Source organism: Scleropages formosus, chromosome 1 (genome assembly GCF_900964775.1).
Source record: "Scleropages formosus chromosome 1, fSclFor1.1, whole genome shotgun sequence".
Lineage (NCBI taxonomy): Eukaryota > Metazoa > Chordata > Actinopteri > Osteoglossiformes > Osteoglossidae > Scleropages > Scleropages formosus.
In genome coordinates, this window is record NC_041806.1 from 22,847,364 (window position 1) to 22,863,936 (window position 16,573).

The 16,573-nt window shown below is 40.2% G+C and overlaps 1 protein-coding gene across 2 annotated transcripts; it reads right to left on the bottom strand.

The window, feature by feature from the left end:
- Positions 1 to 1,924: 1,924 nt before the first annotated feature.
- LOC108933126 (uncharacterized) lies at positions 1,925 to 16,278 on the bottom strand. Of its 2 annotated transcripts, XM_018749957.1 has the most exons (17): positions 16,219 to 16,278; positions 15,573 to 15,653; positions 15,324 to 15,455; positions 10,048 to 10,152; positions 8,424 to 8,557; positions 6,856 to 6,902; positions 6,493 to 6,569; positions 6,192 to 6,217; positions 5,069 to 5,124; positions 4,593 to 4,669; positions 4,373 to 4,398; positions 4,213 to 4,247; positions 3,985 to 4,037; positions 3,803 to 3,881; positions 3,320 to 3,481; positions 2,778 to 2,849; positions 1,925 to 2,659 (listed from the first exon to the last, which is right to left on the bottom strand). In XM_018749957.1, the coding sequence occupies exons 3-17, from the start codon at positions 15,432 to 15,434 to the stop codon at positions 2,475 to 2,477; spliced, it is 1,245 nt and encodes a 414-aa protein (XP_018605473.1). In that variant the 5' UTR covers positions 15,435 to 15,455; positions 15,573 to 15,653; positions 16,219 to 16,278; the 3' UTR covers positions 1,925 to 2,474. The 2 variants fall into 2 exon arrangements, with proteins under 2 accessions (XP_018605473.1, XP_018605472.1); XM_018749956.1 differs by lacking the exons at positions 15,573 to 15,653; positions 16,219 to 16,278 and having other exon boundaries at positions 15,324 to 15,549.
- Between the last annotated feature and the right edge of the window lie 295 nt (positions 16,279 to 16,573).

The window sequence follows — 16,573 nt, forward strand, 5'->3', positions numbered from 1 at the left end:
AAAATTTTTGTTTAATAGCTGAATATTCTGGGTTCATTAAACATACCTTAAACAAATTAAATTTTAATTAATGGCATTTTTTTTGTCAAGTAGAAAAAATTATGGAATCACTTGGTATTTGCATTTTTAAAACAGAGAAGTCAAAAAATGCAAATTAGTCTGCAGTTAAAAGAGAGACCTTACGGAGCTCAACAAGCTGTTGGACTTGACTAATTGAAAGGAAACATGGCCCCAACAAGAGAGCTGTCAATAGAAACAATGAAAAGGATAATAAAACTTCTTCAAGAAGGAAATCCAACACGGAGTATGGCAAAAGAAGTTGGTTGTTCCCAGTCAGCTGTGTCTAAAATTTGGTGCAAGTATAAACAAAATGGGAAGGTAATAAAAGAAAAACATACGGGTAGACCCAGGAAGACATCAAAGCGTCAGGACAAAAAACTCAAAGCAATATACCTTGGAAATAGAAAATGCACAACAAAACAAATGGAAAAACAAATGGGCGGGAACTGGAGTCAATGTTTGTGACAGAACTGTAAGAAATCGGCTGAAAGAAATGGGATTCACATATAGAAAAGCCAAACGAAAACCAGCACTAACACCTAAACTGAAGAAAACAAGGTTACAGTGGACTAAAGAAGCAATCATGGAGTGTGGATGACTGGATGAAAGTGATATTCAGTGATGAATCACGAATCTGCATTGGCCAAGGCGATGATGCTGGGACTTTTGTCTGGTGCCGTTCTAATGAAACATATAAAGATGGCTGCCTGAAGAAAACAATCAAATTTCCCCAGTCATTTATGATATGGGGTTGCATGTCAGGTAAAGAACTAGGTGAGATGGTAATCATGACCTCAGCAGTCAATGCCCAGGTATACATTGACATTTTGGACACTTTTCTCATTGCATCAATAGAAAATAGGTTTGGTGATGAAGAAGTAATTTTTCAGGATGATAATGCATCTTGCCACAGGGCAAAGAGTGTTAAAGCTTTTCTTCAGGAAAGGCATATCAACTCAATGACATGGCCAGCAAACAGTCCAGATCTCAATCCGATTGAAAATTTATGTGGAAATTGGGAAAAAGAGGGGAAAAAAAAAAAAAAAAAAAAAAAAAAAAAAAACTGGTCCATGACAAGGCTCCATCCTGCAAAGCTGATCTGTTAACGGCTATTTGAGAAAGTTGAAACCAGATTGATGAAGAATATTGTTTTTCCTTAGTGAAGTCAATGCCTCAAAGAATCCAGGCCATCATAAAAGCCTGAGGAGGAACGACAAAGTATTGACTGTATTTTTTTTGTTGATGATTCCGTAATTTTTTCCTCTGCTGGATTTGGGGAAAAAAAAATTACCATTAATTAATTTAATTTGTTTGAGGTATGTTTAGCCAGAATGTCCAGCTATTAAACAAAAAATGTTTTGTGTTGTATCTGTGATTTATTTGCTATGAAGTAAAAAAAGTTGGGTAAACATGCTCAAAGTATGGTGATTCCATCATTTTTGCCAGCGGTTGTAGAAATCCTACTTTTTATGGTAAAATAAACCCTTCGCTCTGTTTAAGAGCACCTGTTTGACAACATTTTTTGCATCAAGTGTCATTTTTATCTTCAATTACCAAGTGAGTAACTGTAGAGTCACAAAAAATATCACAGTTGACCTCACCATAAGTAAAATTAATCTTTGATGTAGTCTAAATTTTAGAATGCCCAGGAAAGTTGGGAACCTACTGGTACTTGGACCCCCAGAGAAGTTTATTTTTCTCCCCTTACATTTATTCATTTAACTGATTCTTTTCTCCAAAGTGACAATGTTGAGGTTACAATTATTAGTTACAAGCTTACAATTATTTAGCCATTTATACAGCTGGGTAATTTATTTTTTTTTTCTTAACTGGAGCAAATTAGGGTAAGTACCTTGCTCGAGGGTACTACATCTGAAGGTGGGGATTAAACCCAAAACCTTTGGATCCAAAGGCAGCACCTCTAACCTCGATGCTACCAGTTGTTTCCCCCTTCTTTGCAGTAGGAGTTTTTTTCCTCTTCTCAACTGCCAGCTGGCTTAAACTCCACTGTTAACTACAACTGCTGCCATTTTGTATTGTATGCTTCCCAGGAATTTTGTTCAACGTTCTGTGTTACATTGGGGAGAAGAGTGCTCTACAAAAATTCATTCATCTGAAGTGAGCTGAAATAACAAGAATGACTGTACACACACACACACACACACACACACACACACACACACACGCAGTAAAATCCCCCTCTATTTCAATATAGCTTCGAAAGATCCACTAAAACTTCTGAATACTTCACCTGGTATAAGCCTGAATAAAATCCTGATGATAAACAAGCTGCCAAACTGTCTGATAAAGTTAAAAACATAAAACTTAATATAAAAAATGGCTTTGAAAGGACACAGTGCAGGCAACGTGGTCCCCAGAATATTTGCAGATAACTGCTTTGGAAGTTCAGCACTTTAGGATGGGTTGTTGGGTGTGCTGGTACCGTTCTGGCAACGGCTGCATCCTTCACTGGAACGGTGTTCACCGGACTGGTGACTGACTGGGAAGGCACTTGTTTTACTCACGCTGCTTATTACGGACAGGGCCGTTTGTAATGCTTCCCTCTCCTTCTCAAGACTTGACATTTTTTCCTTTAAGTCTGAAAAACAGCAGCACACATCTGGTCAGTCACATGTGCCCAATCAACAGAGGCCCGGCACAAAGTAGCCAGAGCCCCGGTGGTGGGTGACACACTGCGCTTGGACTTTTCACCTTACCTTGTTCTTTCCTGGTTATTATGTCAGGCAGCACTCCTGAGGCTATCAGCACTTTGAAATAGAGATCACACTCTGTGGGCAGAGGGAAAAAGGCAAATTATGAGATATTCCAACTGACAACATCCCCTGAAATGTAAGTAAGCGCATGAACAGGATAAGGTGGGAATCCACAGTACTACTGGAATGTGCACGTTATCAAACCAAAAGAACCATCTGGGTATCATCCCCTTGCAGAGTAGCCTGGACCTCCCCCTTCTGCATCTGTTAGGGATGATCCTGTCTCTGAGTTAAAGAAAAGTTTCTAACAACTATGTGGGTACAACTGAAAATACATGAGCATGGAAAATACATGGAGAAATCAGAGGCACATGTGTGTAAAATAAAACGTGAAGCATCCAAGCAGAATCAAAAGATTCTCCCAACTGAAACGTGATTAAAAAGCTGTGACTCATCTAAAGTGTAATAAATCCCTTCGGACAGGTTTCCTTGGTTGAAGCCTGGGCACAAAGAAGTTCTGCTCTTTTTAAAATTAGTCTGCTCACCTTCATTACTGGCTTGCTTGTTCAGGATCTTTTCAGAAAGGCTGATCATGGATGAGATGAAGGTGGAGAAGATAGACTCAAGGCAGCCCGCTTCATGGCATTTGGACCAGAAGTGGGAGCCCAAACTCACTGGCCTTGCAGAACTGGAACAAGGACTAATGTCTGAGGAGATAACCTTGCTGTTAGAAAGTCTTTTCTTCTAGCATCAGTTACAGGACCAGAGGAAGAGAAAAATTCTGCATAATATCAGAACAACCGATTCATATTTGTAACCCAAGTAAACGATTTGAGGAAATTCTCTTGAATTCTTTTACCATATCGCATCATTTTTTACATATTGTATTATTTTCAGAAGTAATGAAATATTTTGGTCTGATTAGGATGTTACTTGTTAGCGAACTGCTAAACATTTTGCCATCTTTTTGTTGCTACTGTTTCTTCCTTCACAATAAAAGGATTTGCTGACATTCTGTGCATTGGTACCTGGAGCTGGAGGAGACGGGGCAAGAGTCTCCACCTTCTTGATATTGAACGGCACCAGAAGGCTCTGGGAACCCTGGTCCTGCACCAGGAGATGGGTGGAGGGTAGAAGCATTGGTTTCTGTCTCACTTTGAACAAGATGTTTTATGCCCATAAGTACCTTCACAGGTTAACAAGAACTCACAGAATCGATATCAGTCTCATCTTGGTTTTCACTGTAAGCCAATGAGAGATTTGCTGTGAAGAACACAGCTCTGGTTAGACTTCACTGAATTCAGAGTTGAAGCAGAACATGCCATCTTAACAACAGGGAATATAAATCAAGGTTTTTCATCGCTCCAGAAACACTGCCACAGCTGTGAATTCTGCTGACCAAATGAGTGTGGTTTTTTTTTTTTTTTTTTTTTTTTACCTGAAGTGGAAGGCTGTGCTTCATCTGTATAGGTACTGTGAAAATAAGTGAAAACAGCTGAGAATGTTCTCCTTTAGTGCATTAGTCCCACTTCAACCCAATATTTCAACCAACAAAATCCAAGAGCAAAAAAGCGCATTTAAAAACCAATGTATTTTACCTTGTTTTGTCAGCTTTAACAATTTGCTGTGGGGGAAAAAAAATTACCAAAAAATAAGCTAAATCAAATTGAGTGCAATTATCATTGAAGCTCTACCGTGCAGTTCCTTTAATACTTTTCTTTTTTCCTTTTATGACTACTTATTAAATTTTGCACAACCTCAAGATTGGCCAATTATTAGTTCCACTGCATCCAATCAACATGCAGACTTAAAGCTCACTTTTGTTACTGAACATGCCTTCTCTTCCAAATCATTCTCCAAAGGTGCTTGTTCACAGTCATATTGCTCATGACCATCTGCAAAAAAAAAGAAAAAAAAAAAAAAATGCATATAGCCTTTTCTCTTTTTACAGCTGAGACAAGAAACTCCTTCTTAACTTGATATGTTCCTAAATACAAAGTCCCTCTTCTGTAAAAATATTTGATATAGTTAAAACACACATTTTTATTCATTTCAAGTTACATTAAAACTAATTTTAAATGACTGAAACCAAATATGTTGTTTCACATACTGTGTCCATTGTTGAACGGTACATCCTTTAAAGTAGAGTTCACTAAATATTTTCAATGGAATACTTATTACACAGTCACATTACCAGTAGTTAAACAGGAAGTATAACAATCCAAGTGTAAAATATCCAGGTATGAAATATCACAAATGAAATTATGCATAATCCCAAGAAAAAGAGGGCGCACCTGAGCTAGAAGAATCATCTGAGTACAGGATGCTCCTCCTAACTTTTCTGGTATGACTGCAAGAGAGGAAACAGACCAGTTAAACTCAAAGTTATAGTGAGTGGATGGTAAGCGACCCTAAACTGGGTCCTTGTGTTACCAACAATCAAGTTTTCATATGATACAAACACTATAAAAGTTTATTTAATTGTGTTCATTTACATTTATTCATTTAGCAGACGCTTTTGTCCAAAGCGACGTACATCTCAGCAAAAGTACAACTTATGCATTACATTCAGAGAAAGAGACATAGCCGCAGACAGGATAGGCAAATTCTGATACCCTCCCCCCATTTTTTTTTTTTTTTTTTTTTTTTTTTTACATATTCTTAACAAGTGTTCATTTCATGTGTCTTTTTTTTTTTTTTTTAAATTCAACCCTATTCCAGACCTTCTACAGCTGTGGTGTTTCTGAGTGTCTAATCAGGAACTGTTGCAGAGTCATGAGTCCACAGCATGGTTTTCATGGTAAGGAAGAGTATGCAAACAGTTTACTTCCACACAGGTCTTTTGATTGCAGACATGGAGAGAACACGTAAACTCTTCACTTAGATTCAAACCTACACACACAGCTCAGGCACTGAGGCGCCAGCATTAACTGTTATAAGATTAACATTTTTATTTATTTATTTATTTATTTATTTTTAAAAAGTATTTCATATTGATTATAGCTACATCCAAGACTTTTACAGAACCTAACCAGAAGATAAATTCAGGTACACCTCAGTTATTATGCTTTTATTGATTATACAGGTAATAAAGCAACCAAAGTGGCCAGCTGCAGAATAATGTTCCACAAGTTTATGTGCTGCAAGAGTCAGCAACTGGGATTGAATAGAAGGTTGTGGAGATGAAGTATTATTTATTTTCAGTAATTTTAAAGTAGACAGTATAAAGGTTGTTTCAAGTCAATCAATGCCAGTGACTGACTGACTGCTGCTCTGTCCATAGTGTACCCTGCCTATGTAGTAATAAGATACTTTTTGATTTACAAACAAACTGAGTTACAAACACACTTGTTGTGCCAATTGTGCACCTAAGTGGAGGACCCAGTGTACATGAATAAATTTCCAACTGACACTTACCCCTGTAAAGTATGTTGTCTTCTTCTCTGCAGTAAAAAGAAATATATATTAATGTCTCAGCAAAGATGTAAATGCACAATTTAACTCACACATTGTATGACAGTTCATAATTTGTTTTATTAATATTTATGTTTTACATAAAAGTTCAATGTTTACCTTTTAAATAAGTGTTTTACATTGTACACAAAAAGCCAATAGTACTTACATACTGTATCTGGTATATTGCCAATGAATACTGAACTAAAGACCAGAAAGAAATTTACACCAACCCCTGTGTACTCAAGCAAAGAAAATGACAAACCTTGGCAGGTATTTCCAGGTCCTGTGCTCTGTCGCTGTTACCAGTTTTCGTTGATTGCTCAGCAGTGGAATTTTTGACTAGATATTTATTCAACATATAAAACATTACGTTGCAAATTAACAATATCAAATTAAATAATAAACAGTGATTACATATCCCCATTTTGCTGAATTGAAGCAAACAAAAAAAATTTCAGAAGCAATTGTTGCATTACATTAAGTATTCTTCTTGACAACTCAAAACTAAATACATATTTCTTTCAAGATTAGTCAGTTCTCACTCATTCAAAACTACACAGTGCATAAAGTGAAAATAAACAGACCAGGTGCAGCCTAAGTACTAATGTATTTACAGCAAACTTACAATTAATCTCTCTTGTGGGTGACTGCCGGTGCAATTCACAATACAACCTAGGAGGAGATGGCCACATAGTGAAATTAAGAGCAGAAATAACATTTAAATTACAGCTAACCCTTGAACAACATGGGTTTGAACTGCACGGGTCCACTTACTCGTGGATTTTTTTTCTCAATAGATATATTGGGAAAATTTTTTTGGATATTTGTGAGAGCTTGAAAAAAATCAGACGAACTGCGAAGCCTAGAAATATTGAAAAGATTAAGAAAAAGTTAGGTATGTCATGAACGCATAAAATATATGTAGATACTAGTCTATTTTATCATTTACGACTATAAAATATATACGTAATACATATGACATCTACACTGTTTTGTATCATATAAGACAATATTGATGTAGGTACTGACAGACAGACAATTCATCTTGTAAACAGATGACGTAAACTTACGGTATCAATAAATACAGTAGAGTACTGTAAATGTATTCCCCCTTCCTTATGATTTTCCTTTTCTCCGGCTTACTTTTTTGTAAGAATACAGCATATAACGTGTGTTAAATCGACTTTGTTATCGGTAAGGCTTCCAGTCAACAGTAGGCTATTAATAGTCAAGTTTTTGGTGAGTCCAAAGTTATACGCGGATTTTCAACTACGCGGGGGTCGGCGCCCCTAAACCCCGCGTTGTTCAAGGGTCAACTGTAGTTAACTGCATGTTATGTTCTTTTTAAAGAACAGCACACACTAAATCTAAATTTGATCACAAATAAAGAGAGAATAAAACTCCTGAAGGTGGTGGAAGTTTCCAAAAGAGATGCTCTTTATTACATTCTGCAAAAAAAGATCTGGCGTTATGCCACCACCTGTATAAAATAATTAAGCTTGGTTAAGGTTGGCATATACAAACTCAAAATTTCTTGTATATGTTAAGTATATGCTACAGCACATAAGGGTGATGATTTGCAACAAAAAATGATTGCAGTCTTCATACAGTTTATGTGGACACTGAATCCATCAGAATTTAAGGATTTCCTATTAATCTGTAAACTCAACATGCTGGGGGTCTGCAGGTGTGTGTGTGCAAACATGTTAACACGAGAGCCGCAAGAACAAGGAAGCACCCTCTCCTTGCTGGATCCCATATGCAATGCTGTGCAGTAGGTGTCAAAATTTTTTGCGTACTGTGCATGGCCGTGAATAGCCGCGAGGTGCCTGTGAATGGTGAAAAATGGGTTACGCTTTACTTCGAGCGAATGAGCAAACCTGCAAACATGGAGATAACGAGGAAAGACTGCATGTGTTATGCGTACACTTATGTATGAATGCAGAGAAGAATGGAAATCATTTTAGCGGACATACAAAAGTATTCCAATACTCTTTGGGATGCCATGTCAGTTACACTTGTTTTGCCTTAACAGAAGTTAACCAAACTCAATATGCAAGTTCAGTTTCAATATATCTCGGCTCTTTGTTTGCAATGCACTTGGAACCACACACTGAAAACTTTGAAGATAAAGGCATGTACCACTTCATGTGTAGTTTGCCACTGAATATAAGGAACAGTCTCCATACTCACTTAAAAACACCCTTCTTGATGTTCTCCACTCTCTGGGCTTTGTCATGGATGGCACAGGAGTAGTGGTAAGACCTCTTGCACTTCTTTACCTCACACCCAACAGTTGCTCCACTCTTCTTGCACTTGTGACATTTCTGCAGAGAACAATTTGAAATCTTTTGTACTGCTGAGATGAGGTCCCAATGCACAAATAATCAACATCAGCTGGAGACTGTGTTAAAAATTTACGCTGGTGAAGATTAGATAAAGATTACTTCAGCAAGAAGCCAGCAGACAGCTGGTTCAAATCTTAAAGTTCACCATGAGTATGTTTTTATGAATGATGGTACTTGTTAATTTTTAACAACTGAAATAACTGATTTCAAATAACTGATGCATTATGTCAGAACATAAAACCAGCATTGTTGCTTTTTATAAAAATGCACCAAAATGTCTTTTCTCTCTTTATGCAATACATAGTGATTTCTGTATAAAAATATACCTCAATTCCCATTAGAAAATATACAACTACATAAACTGTAGGCAAAAATAAAAACTCAAGAAAACTAAAAGATTGAAACCAACAAAAAAACAAAAACACTTGGGAAAAATGCTGAGGATTTGCGGTCAGTTTGGGTCCTCTTTTTCCGTAGTCTCAGAGAGCAGCTCAGATTGTGTCCAACTCCGTACAAAGTACTGTCACAACCACAGACAAGCAGGTATGAATCAAGTACCTTGCTGAAATGTGTTTCACAGTCCGTTACTGCAGCTACAATGGTGAGAAATTGATGAAATAACTTTAAGGGTTCTTAGGTTCTCTGAATCACAAAAAACTAAATCTTAAATCTAGAAAGAGACTGAGCAACACAAAACAGACATCAACTTTGTCCTTTCCTGAAAATACACACCTTCAGGCTTATTTTCAGGACAAGCCCGTTTCTTGTACATTTAAAGATTTGCTTTGAGAAATACTGACAGACTTACATATGACCAGAGGTAGGGCAGTAAAGCATTACAATTGAGGTAGGTAGTAAAGCGTTATACTTTTGCATATGGATATGATGGGAGGAGGGAGGGAAGACAGAGGAGGGGAGAAAAAAAAAAAAAAAAAACCTGATTCAGACTGAAGTACTGGAAGTCATTGTTTAAAATACAAGTACAGCATTATTGAAGTGCCCCACCCCCACCCCACACCCCACACCCCACACACACACCCAGTCTGAAACCGCTTGTCCCAAACAGGGTCGCGGCGAACTGGAGCCGAACCCGGCAACATAGGGCGCAAGGCTGGAGGGGGGAGGGGACACACCCAGGACGGGTGAAGTGCCTTGAATTCCCAAAATGGAATTTGCAATTAAAAGTTATTTTCAGAACAGTTTCTTCAAGAATAGTCCTATACGATTTCAGCTGAGTTCAGGATTTCATCTGTTATAAAAGTGAATCCATCTGATATTCATCTATTTATCATTTATGGGAGAGTCATCCAGTAAGTAAATTTGTGGAAAAAGAGGACCCGCTGCCAAAACTCATTTACAACATTGAAGCTGGCAAAACAAAGTACCAGAGATGAAGGACAACTATAATTAGTTACATGTGAAGGCAGAACTGGGGGGGGGGGGGGGAAGAGTATCAAATTTTTAAATACCAAAAATTTGCCTCTCTTCATTTCCTGTATCACATCCTGCTCTTCAAATCCTTCCAGGTCATCTGTATCAGGTGTGTTTTTGTTGTAAATCCCAGAGGAAAAAAACTGCAAAACAAACAGAAGAAATACAAAAACTGTTTAATCACAAGTGTTTAAAGACATGGATACGGGCATGACACCTCTACACTGTCAAAGTTTTTCAGGAGCTGCTGTGATAAATAATGCAGATGTGGGTGCTTGCAGTTTCTTGTGCAACAATTCATTCATTCATTCATTCATTGTGCATTACATTTTGTGTTGGAGGTCCTTCGCTGCGGTTCATGATTTTTCGAGCAAGTGTGGTCGTGTTGCTACTGCTTTTTCCCGCTGTGCATTCCTGTCGTGTAGCTGTGCGGATAGACAGGCACAATCAGTTGTGTGTCTGTGTAGTTGTGGATGGCACTTTTATTAATTTGTTTGTTAAGTTGTATTTTGTGGTCTGTTAGGGCGCCCGCTCTCTGGAACAATTCTGTGTCCCGTAGTGTGGAGTGGGCGTGACTCCGTGGATCGATTAACCACATCCGTTTGGTCGTTTGTTTTGGTCACCATTGTTGGAGTAGTTTCGGTTTCGATTAGGAAGCTCAGCTGACAGAAATTCGACCGGTTTAAATAGCGGCTGGTGAGCCATAGTAGCAGCCTCTTAGTGGGAAGACTTGGGGTGCAAAGACAAGGGAGTCATTCCACTGGTACTGGGTTCCGCAAAGGATCATGCGTCAAACATGTTGACCATCAAAGGCTTCTACGGCAACCAAGCCATGTGATGTTGTCACTGTCAGACACCTGGGTGCTCCTGCTGCTAGAGTAACCTGGTCTATCCTTGCCTGTCAAACTCTCCATCCTGCTTTAAATTTCTCCATAGGACTCTGGAACTGCTAGTCTGGTGTGAGAAAGGCTGACTTCATACCAGCCTACACCACCCTACACCACCCATCTCTCACTGGACCTCCTGGTCCTAACTGAAACCTGGATTGCCTCAGACAACTCAGCCACCTCTGCAGTACTCTCCACTAACTTCCTTCTCTCACACCCCTCATTCCTCCAGCAGAGGTGGAGGCACAGGCCTGCTCATCTCTCCCTGGTGGGAATATTCTATTCTTCCTGTCTTCCTTTGAATGGCATGCTGTCTCTCACTGCCCCAGTTGCTCTTGTTGTGGTTGTTCTTTATTGCCCTCCTGGCCCTCTTGGCTGCTTCTTGGATGACCGTGACATCTTTTTGAGCTCTCTACCAGAGGAGAGCACTCCATTGAGTCTCCTGAGTGACTTCAACCTACATGTCGCTGACATTCATGCAACCGGCCTTCTGTTGCTCCTACAGTCCTTGGGACAGGGAGAGATCAAATCTCCTGCTACTCACAAAGCAGGCAACTGTCTTGACCTTCTATCTTCCCACAACTGTGGCTTTCCCATCCTCTCTGTTACTCTGCTGAATGTCTCTGATCACTTCTTCATTTCCTTTCAACCCTGCCTCACCTCTAATTCCTCGCCTCTTTCTGCACCTGTCGTCACCTTCCGCTGCTACTTAAAATCTCTCACCCTCCTGCTTTGCCTCTGCTATGCTGTCCACTCTCCCTTCTGCTGCACAGTTCTTGGATCTATCAACAGATGATGCCACTAATACTTTCCTCTCTGCCCTATCTTCCACCCTTGACTCTCTTTTCACTGTCTTCTAGACCGGCATGCCCCAGTGCCACCCCATGGCTGACTGATACATTATGAGCTAACAGGACCAAACTCTGGGCTGCAGAGCAAAGATGGTGTAAATCCAAGACTTGCTCGGACCTGGATGCCTACAACTCACTCCTAGCTACTTTTCACTCTGCTGTCTCTTCAGCTAAAGCCTCCTTCTACCACAACAAAATAGTCTGCATCTAAAAAAACTACACACTTTGCCACCTTCTCATCCCTTCTGTGTCCTCTGCTGCCTCCTCCTCCCTCTTGTCTCATTGCTGATGACTTTGCTTTGTTTTTCAGAGAGAGAAAGTCAAGCTAATCACTGACAAGTTCTCAGCATCACCCAGCCCAGTTTGCACTGGACCTTCCTGCAAAGCTATCCTCTTCAAATTCAAGCCGTTCTCCGAATCTGAAATCTCTGACCTCCTGATACTGCACAGAGCCACCACCTGCCCGCTTGATCCGATCCTATCATCACTCCTACAGTACATTCCCCCACAACTCCTCCACCTTCATCACTAAGCTCATCAACTCCTCAGTCCTCATCCTCCTCAATCTGTCTGCAACATTTGACAGTCAACCACCGGTTTCTACTCTCCTCTTAGTCAGCTTGGGAGCAAAGGAGTGGCAGTAAGATGGTGTGAGTCCTACCTATCTAACAGATACTATCAAGTGGTCTGGGAGAGCCCTCCTTCTCTGCCTTTCTCAACCAGTGTCCCATAGGGCTTGGTTTTGGGTCCTCTTCTCTTCTTGATCTACACCTCCTACCTTGGCCTGGTCATAGCCTCCCTTGGATTCAAATATCACTGCTATGCTGATGATACCCAGCTCTTCCTCTCCTTTATACCTGGAGCGCAAGACATTTCCGCACGCATTGCTGCCTGCCTGTCGGACATCTCTGCATGTCTGATCACCACCTCCAGCTCAACCTCTCCAAAACAGAGGTTCTTCACCTCCCAGCTGGTCTGTCCTCCTGTCACAATCTATCGATTAAAACTGGACAACTCGCTCATTTTGCCTACCTCCTCAGCCAAGAGCCTGGGAGTAACGATTGTGCCAAGAGAAAGACAGACTCGAGTCATCAAAGCCACAACCCAGCCCTGCTGATACATCCTGCATAATATTCATAGGATCCATCCCTACCTCGCAACTGACTCTGCCCAAATACTTGTCCAGGTAACAGTGACTTCCCATCTGGATTACTGCAACTTTCTCCTGTGTGGCCTTCCTGCTACTGCCATCATACCTCAGCAGCTGATTCAGAATGCTGCTGCATGAGTCCTGGTTTGTCAAAGTGTTCCCATGAATCTCCTCTACTCATTTCTCTGCACTGGCTTCCTATAGCTGCCCAACTCAAATTCAAGAACCTGGTTATTGTCTACAAATGTCTATAGAACTGATCCAAGCTATTTACAAGACTTGATCAACAGCTACACGGCTCGTCTACTTCTGCTCGATCGGTGGTCCTGTGCACGAAAGGGAAAGCATGGAAGTTCACGGTTGTGGCTCCACCGTGGTGGAATGACCTTCCCTTCTCACTCAGAACTGCAGAAACTGTCTACATTCAAGAAGGGTCTGAAAACTCGCCTCTTCTGGATCCATTTCGCCCAAGATCTCTTCAGCTCATGTGTGGTGTAAAAGTTCATGCACCATAACTTCATCTTCCCCAGGTAGGCCTTTACACAGTTGCTACTCTGGCATTGTATGTGATTGTGTACCTTATCCTTTTAAAAAAATAATAATAAAAAAAAATTTGGTAGGTCATCAGGATTCATCTATCCTGTGTTTTATGCACCTACTTGGCCAATGAACATTGGCACATCAAGTGGAGAGTAGCAAACTAGGTTTATTTAAGAAGCACATGTCTCTTTCTCTTAATGTAATGCACAAATTGCATTTTTTCTGAGATGTATGTTGTTTTGGAGAAAAGTATCTGCTAAATGAATAAATGTAAACAAGACAAGTAACATTCGAGTTACAAATTTTCAAAGGAACACAGATTTACTTATTTTTAAGTGGCTTTTATTCATTGTTCAGTTTTCTAAAATTTGTCTGTTATGGAGGTAAAAGGACCTGAGTTTCCTCTTGCCACCATTAGCTGGGAGCAAAACACACTCAGAATAGGAACCCCAGTAGAGTGCAGTACTTTACCCAGTAAAGTTGCTCCAGTAAAATTACCCAGCTGCATGAATGGGTAAATTGTAAGCATCTTAACACTGGAAGTCACTCTGGAGAAAAGAGTCAGAGAAATGAGTCAATCTAACTTGAAATTATTTGTTTTTGTTTCCTTAGGTCTCCTGTGTTTTAGCTTCTCTGTAGTACTTGTTTTCTTCTCCAAGTCATCATTTAGAAGGAAAAACCATCTGTAAAACTGGTTGTTGCCATACGATTTATGCCCTATAACGAATTACATTTACATTACATCTTTTTACATTTACCGGCATTCTTTGGCACAGGGATGTCCTTCGCCAAAGGGAACGACTTTTCCTCTTCATGAATCTCGTGATCCAACCTCGTCTCACTTTCAGATCTGTGCAACCGATGCCTCATTTTGTAGCCAACTTGCGTGCTTTAAAATGTTACATTTCATGGGAAATACAGCAACCACCTTTACGCAAACTTAACATATATTCAAATAATTCGTCCTCCAGTGCAGGAAACTTTCCACAAGTAGGTCCTTGGAATGCTTTTCTCGACTTACTGGATTTGTAATGCAAGTTTCTGTTTACAAGACTTGAGATACGGTATGAACAACGAACGCTTCACGAATGACTTATGAGAACTGATTTGAAATCGGAGCGTGAAACTGACAACAATCAATGGTCCTGTACGCATACGATGGGTGCGGTATTAACAAAAGATTGCATGACTCAAAAACAAAGGCAAGCTGACAATTGTTGAAATTCTGATTATCTTTAACCAAGGCAAGTTCCAAAAAATCTGAAACTGCCACAACACTGATTATCTATTTCTTAGAGTTTTACACTTTTTCCCTCCCCCCCGTGCGAGGTATGCAAAACTTTTTCTTTTTTTGTAAAGTAAAACTAAGGGCGACTTATATAATGGAGTAAATAACGGTATTCAGTCAGCAGACACTTTTCTCCAAAGCAACTGCCAAAGGAATTCTATATAGTGTTATGAGCCCACACACCTTTAACCTTATTCACCGCAGTGACTTACACTGCTAGATACACTACTTACTGGGTCGCTCACACATACATCAGATCAGTGGGACATATGTCACGAGTGACTCTCACACACTTTGACAGTCATTCTGTACTTTGGACATGTACACTTGTCTTGAACAAAAACATGGAGGTAAATAAAGAAGGATATGATGACTTTAAGTTTAAAAGTTTAGCTGGACGACTACCTGGAATCAGTGCAAAAAAACGAAGCACAAATTAAAGATGCTGCAAGAAGACGACTCGGCGGACGGCTGCCAGCCCCGTTTCACTGCGAGCAGAACTAACGTCCCAGTCTCGCGAGAGAAAAACGCCGATGTGCCATGGAGGCTCCGAGCACTACGACGGTCAAGTACGGTGTTACTGGGGAGTTACTCTTACCAGGCAGTTCTCGTGCGCCACGACACTGTTTTTCTTTAAAATTGGCCCCGTGATCTTTGACTCCTCGGACTCGTGACAAAATCCGCAGACAATGGTGGGCAGCGTTTCCATCTCGGCTCCGGCTCCTCACTCCTGCGACACACACACACACCAGATCAGTACAAACCACACCGGAACCTCGACGTCGAATTACTTCCTTCAGTTTCGATTTCTCGCTTGGTTTCTCCCCCCGTCGGAGGTGTGATTTACATAGTTGCGCGCATCGCTCCCGGGCTTCAGATGAACTTCGAGTGACGTCATAGGGGTCGCTGCCGCTGCCCAAGTGCTTCTCTGTACAAAATATAAAAAAAGTGAGGTGACTACGATTACAGTTTAAACAACAATATCGAAGAATTTGCAAAGTTTAAGTCTTAACTATTTTTTACAAGAGTGTTGGATAATGTACTGTGGTTTCATAGGAGTGCCGAAATTCAGGCTGCTTAACTTTGTTAAATTGTATATGATTGAAACTTGGTTGAGAGTAATACTAGATTAAGTAAAGGTGTTTATCCTCCTTGCAACAGTCGAAGAAGCCAAATAAATAGCACATTCTCGCTGAATATGAGAATGGTTTGTGATAAGGAATATTTATTTATATAATGAATTTTTGCACTTTTGTCCAGTCCTAGGTATTACAGTAGCTTATCACTGCAGGAAATTGCGTGCTCTTTGCAAAATACACAGTTTGTATCCGTGTCTTTCTTGAATGAGTGAACGTAGTGACTTGCTGGGTAAACTAATTTAACCAGCTTGTACAATACTTGTTACCTAATTCATGAGAAGAGATTGTGGTAACAACCAAATTGTCTTCCAGTAACAGGATACCATACAGAAATTCCAGTAAAAGATGACATACGGGTGCATAAATTATGACTCGTTGAAGTAAACCACGAATGGCTCTCTTATTGTTTGTATAAGTTCGACAGAACCAGCCTTGCGTACTGGTGGCGGGAATACTGAATTCTATAAAAGGCGTAAAATCTTCACACGTCACGAGACACGAAAATCATTCCAGCACACGAGCGCAGTCGCGCGAAACCACGCAGAAGTACGGAAGGCCAGTGGGTCCAAACAGCGTACAAACCCCACCCCGCAATTCCTGTTAACTCGTTGTTGCTTATCGGCCCTAAACTACAAATCAGGTACATTCTTCTTGTGGCTAAAAAATGCAGGAGACGGTGAAAACCAGTTTCTGGAAAATAAGACTTACT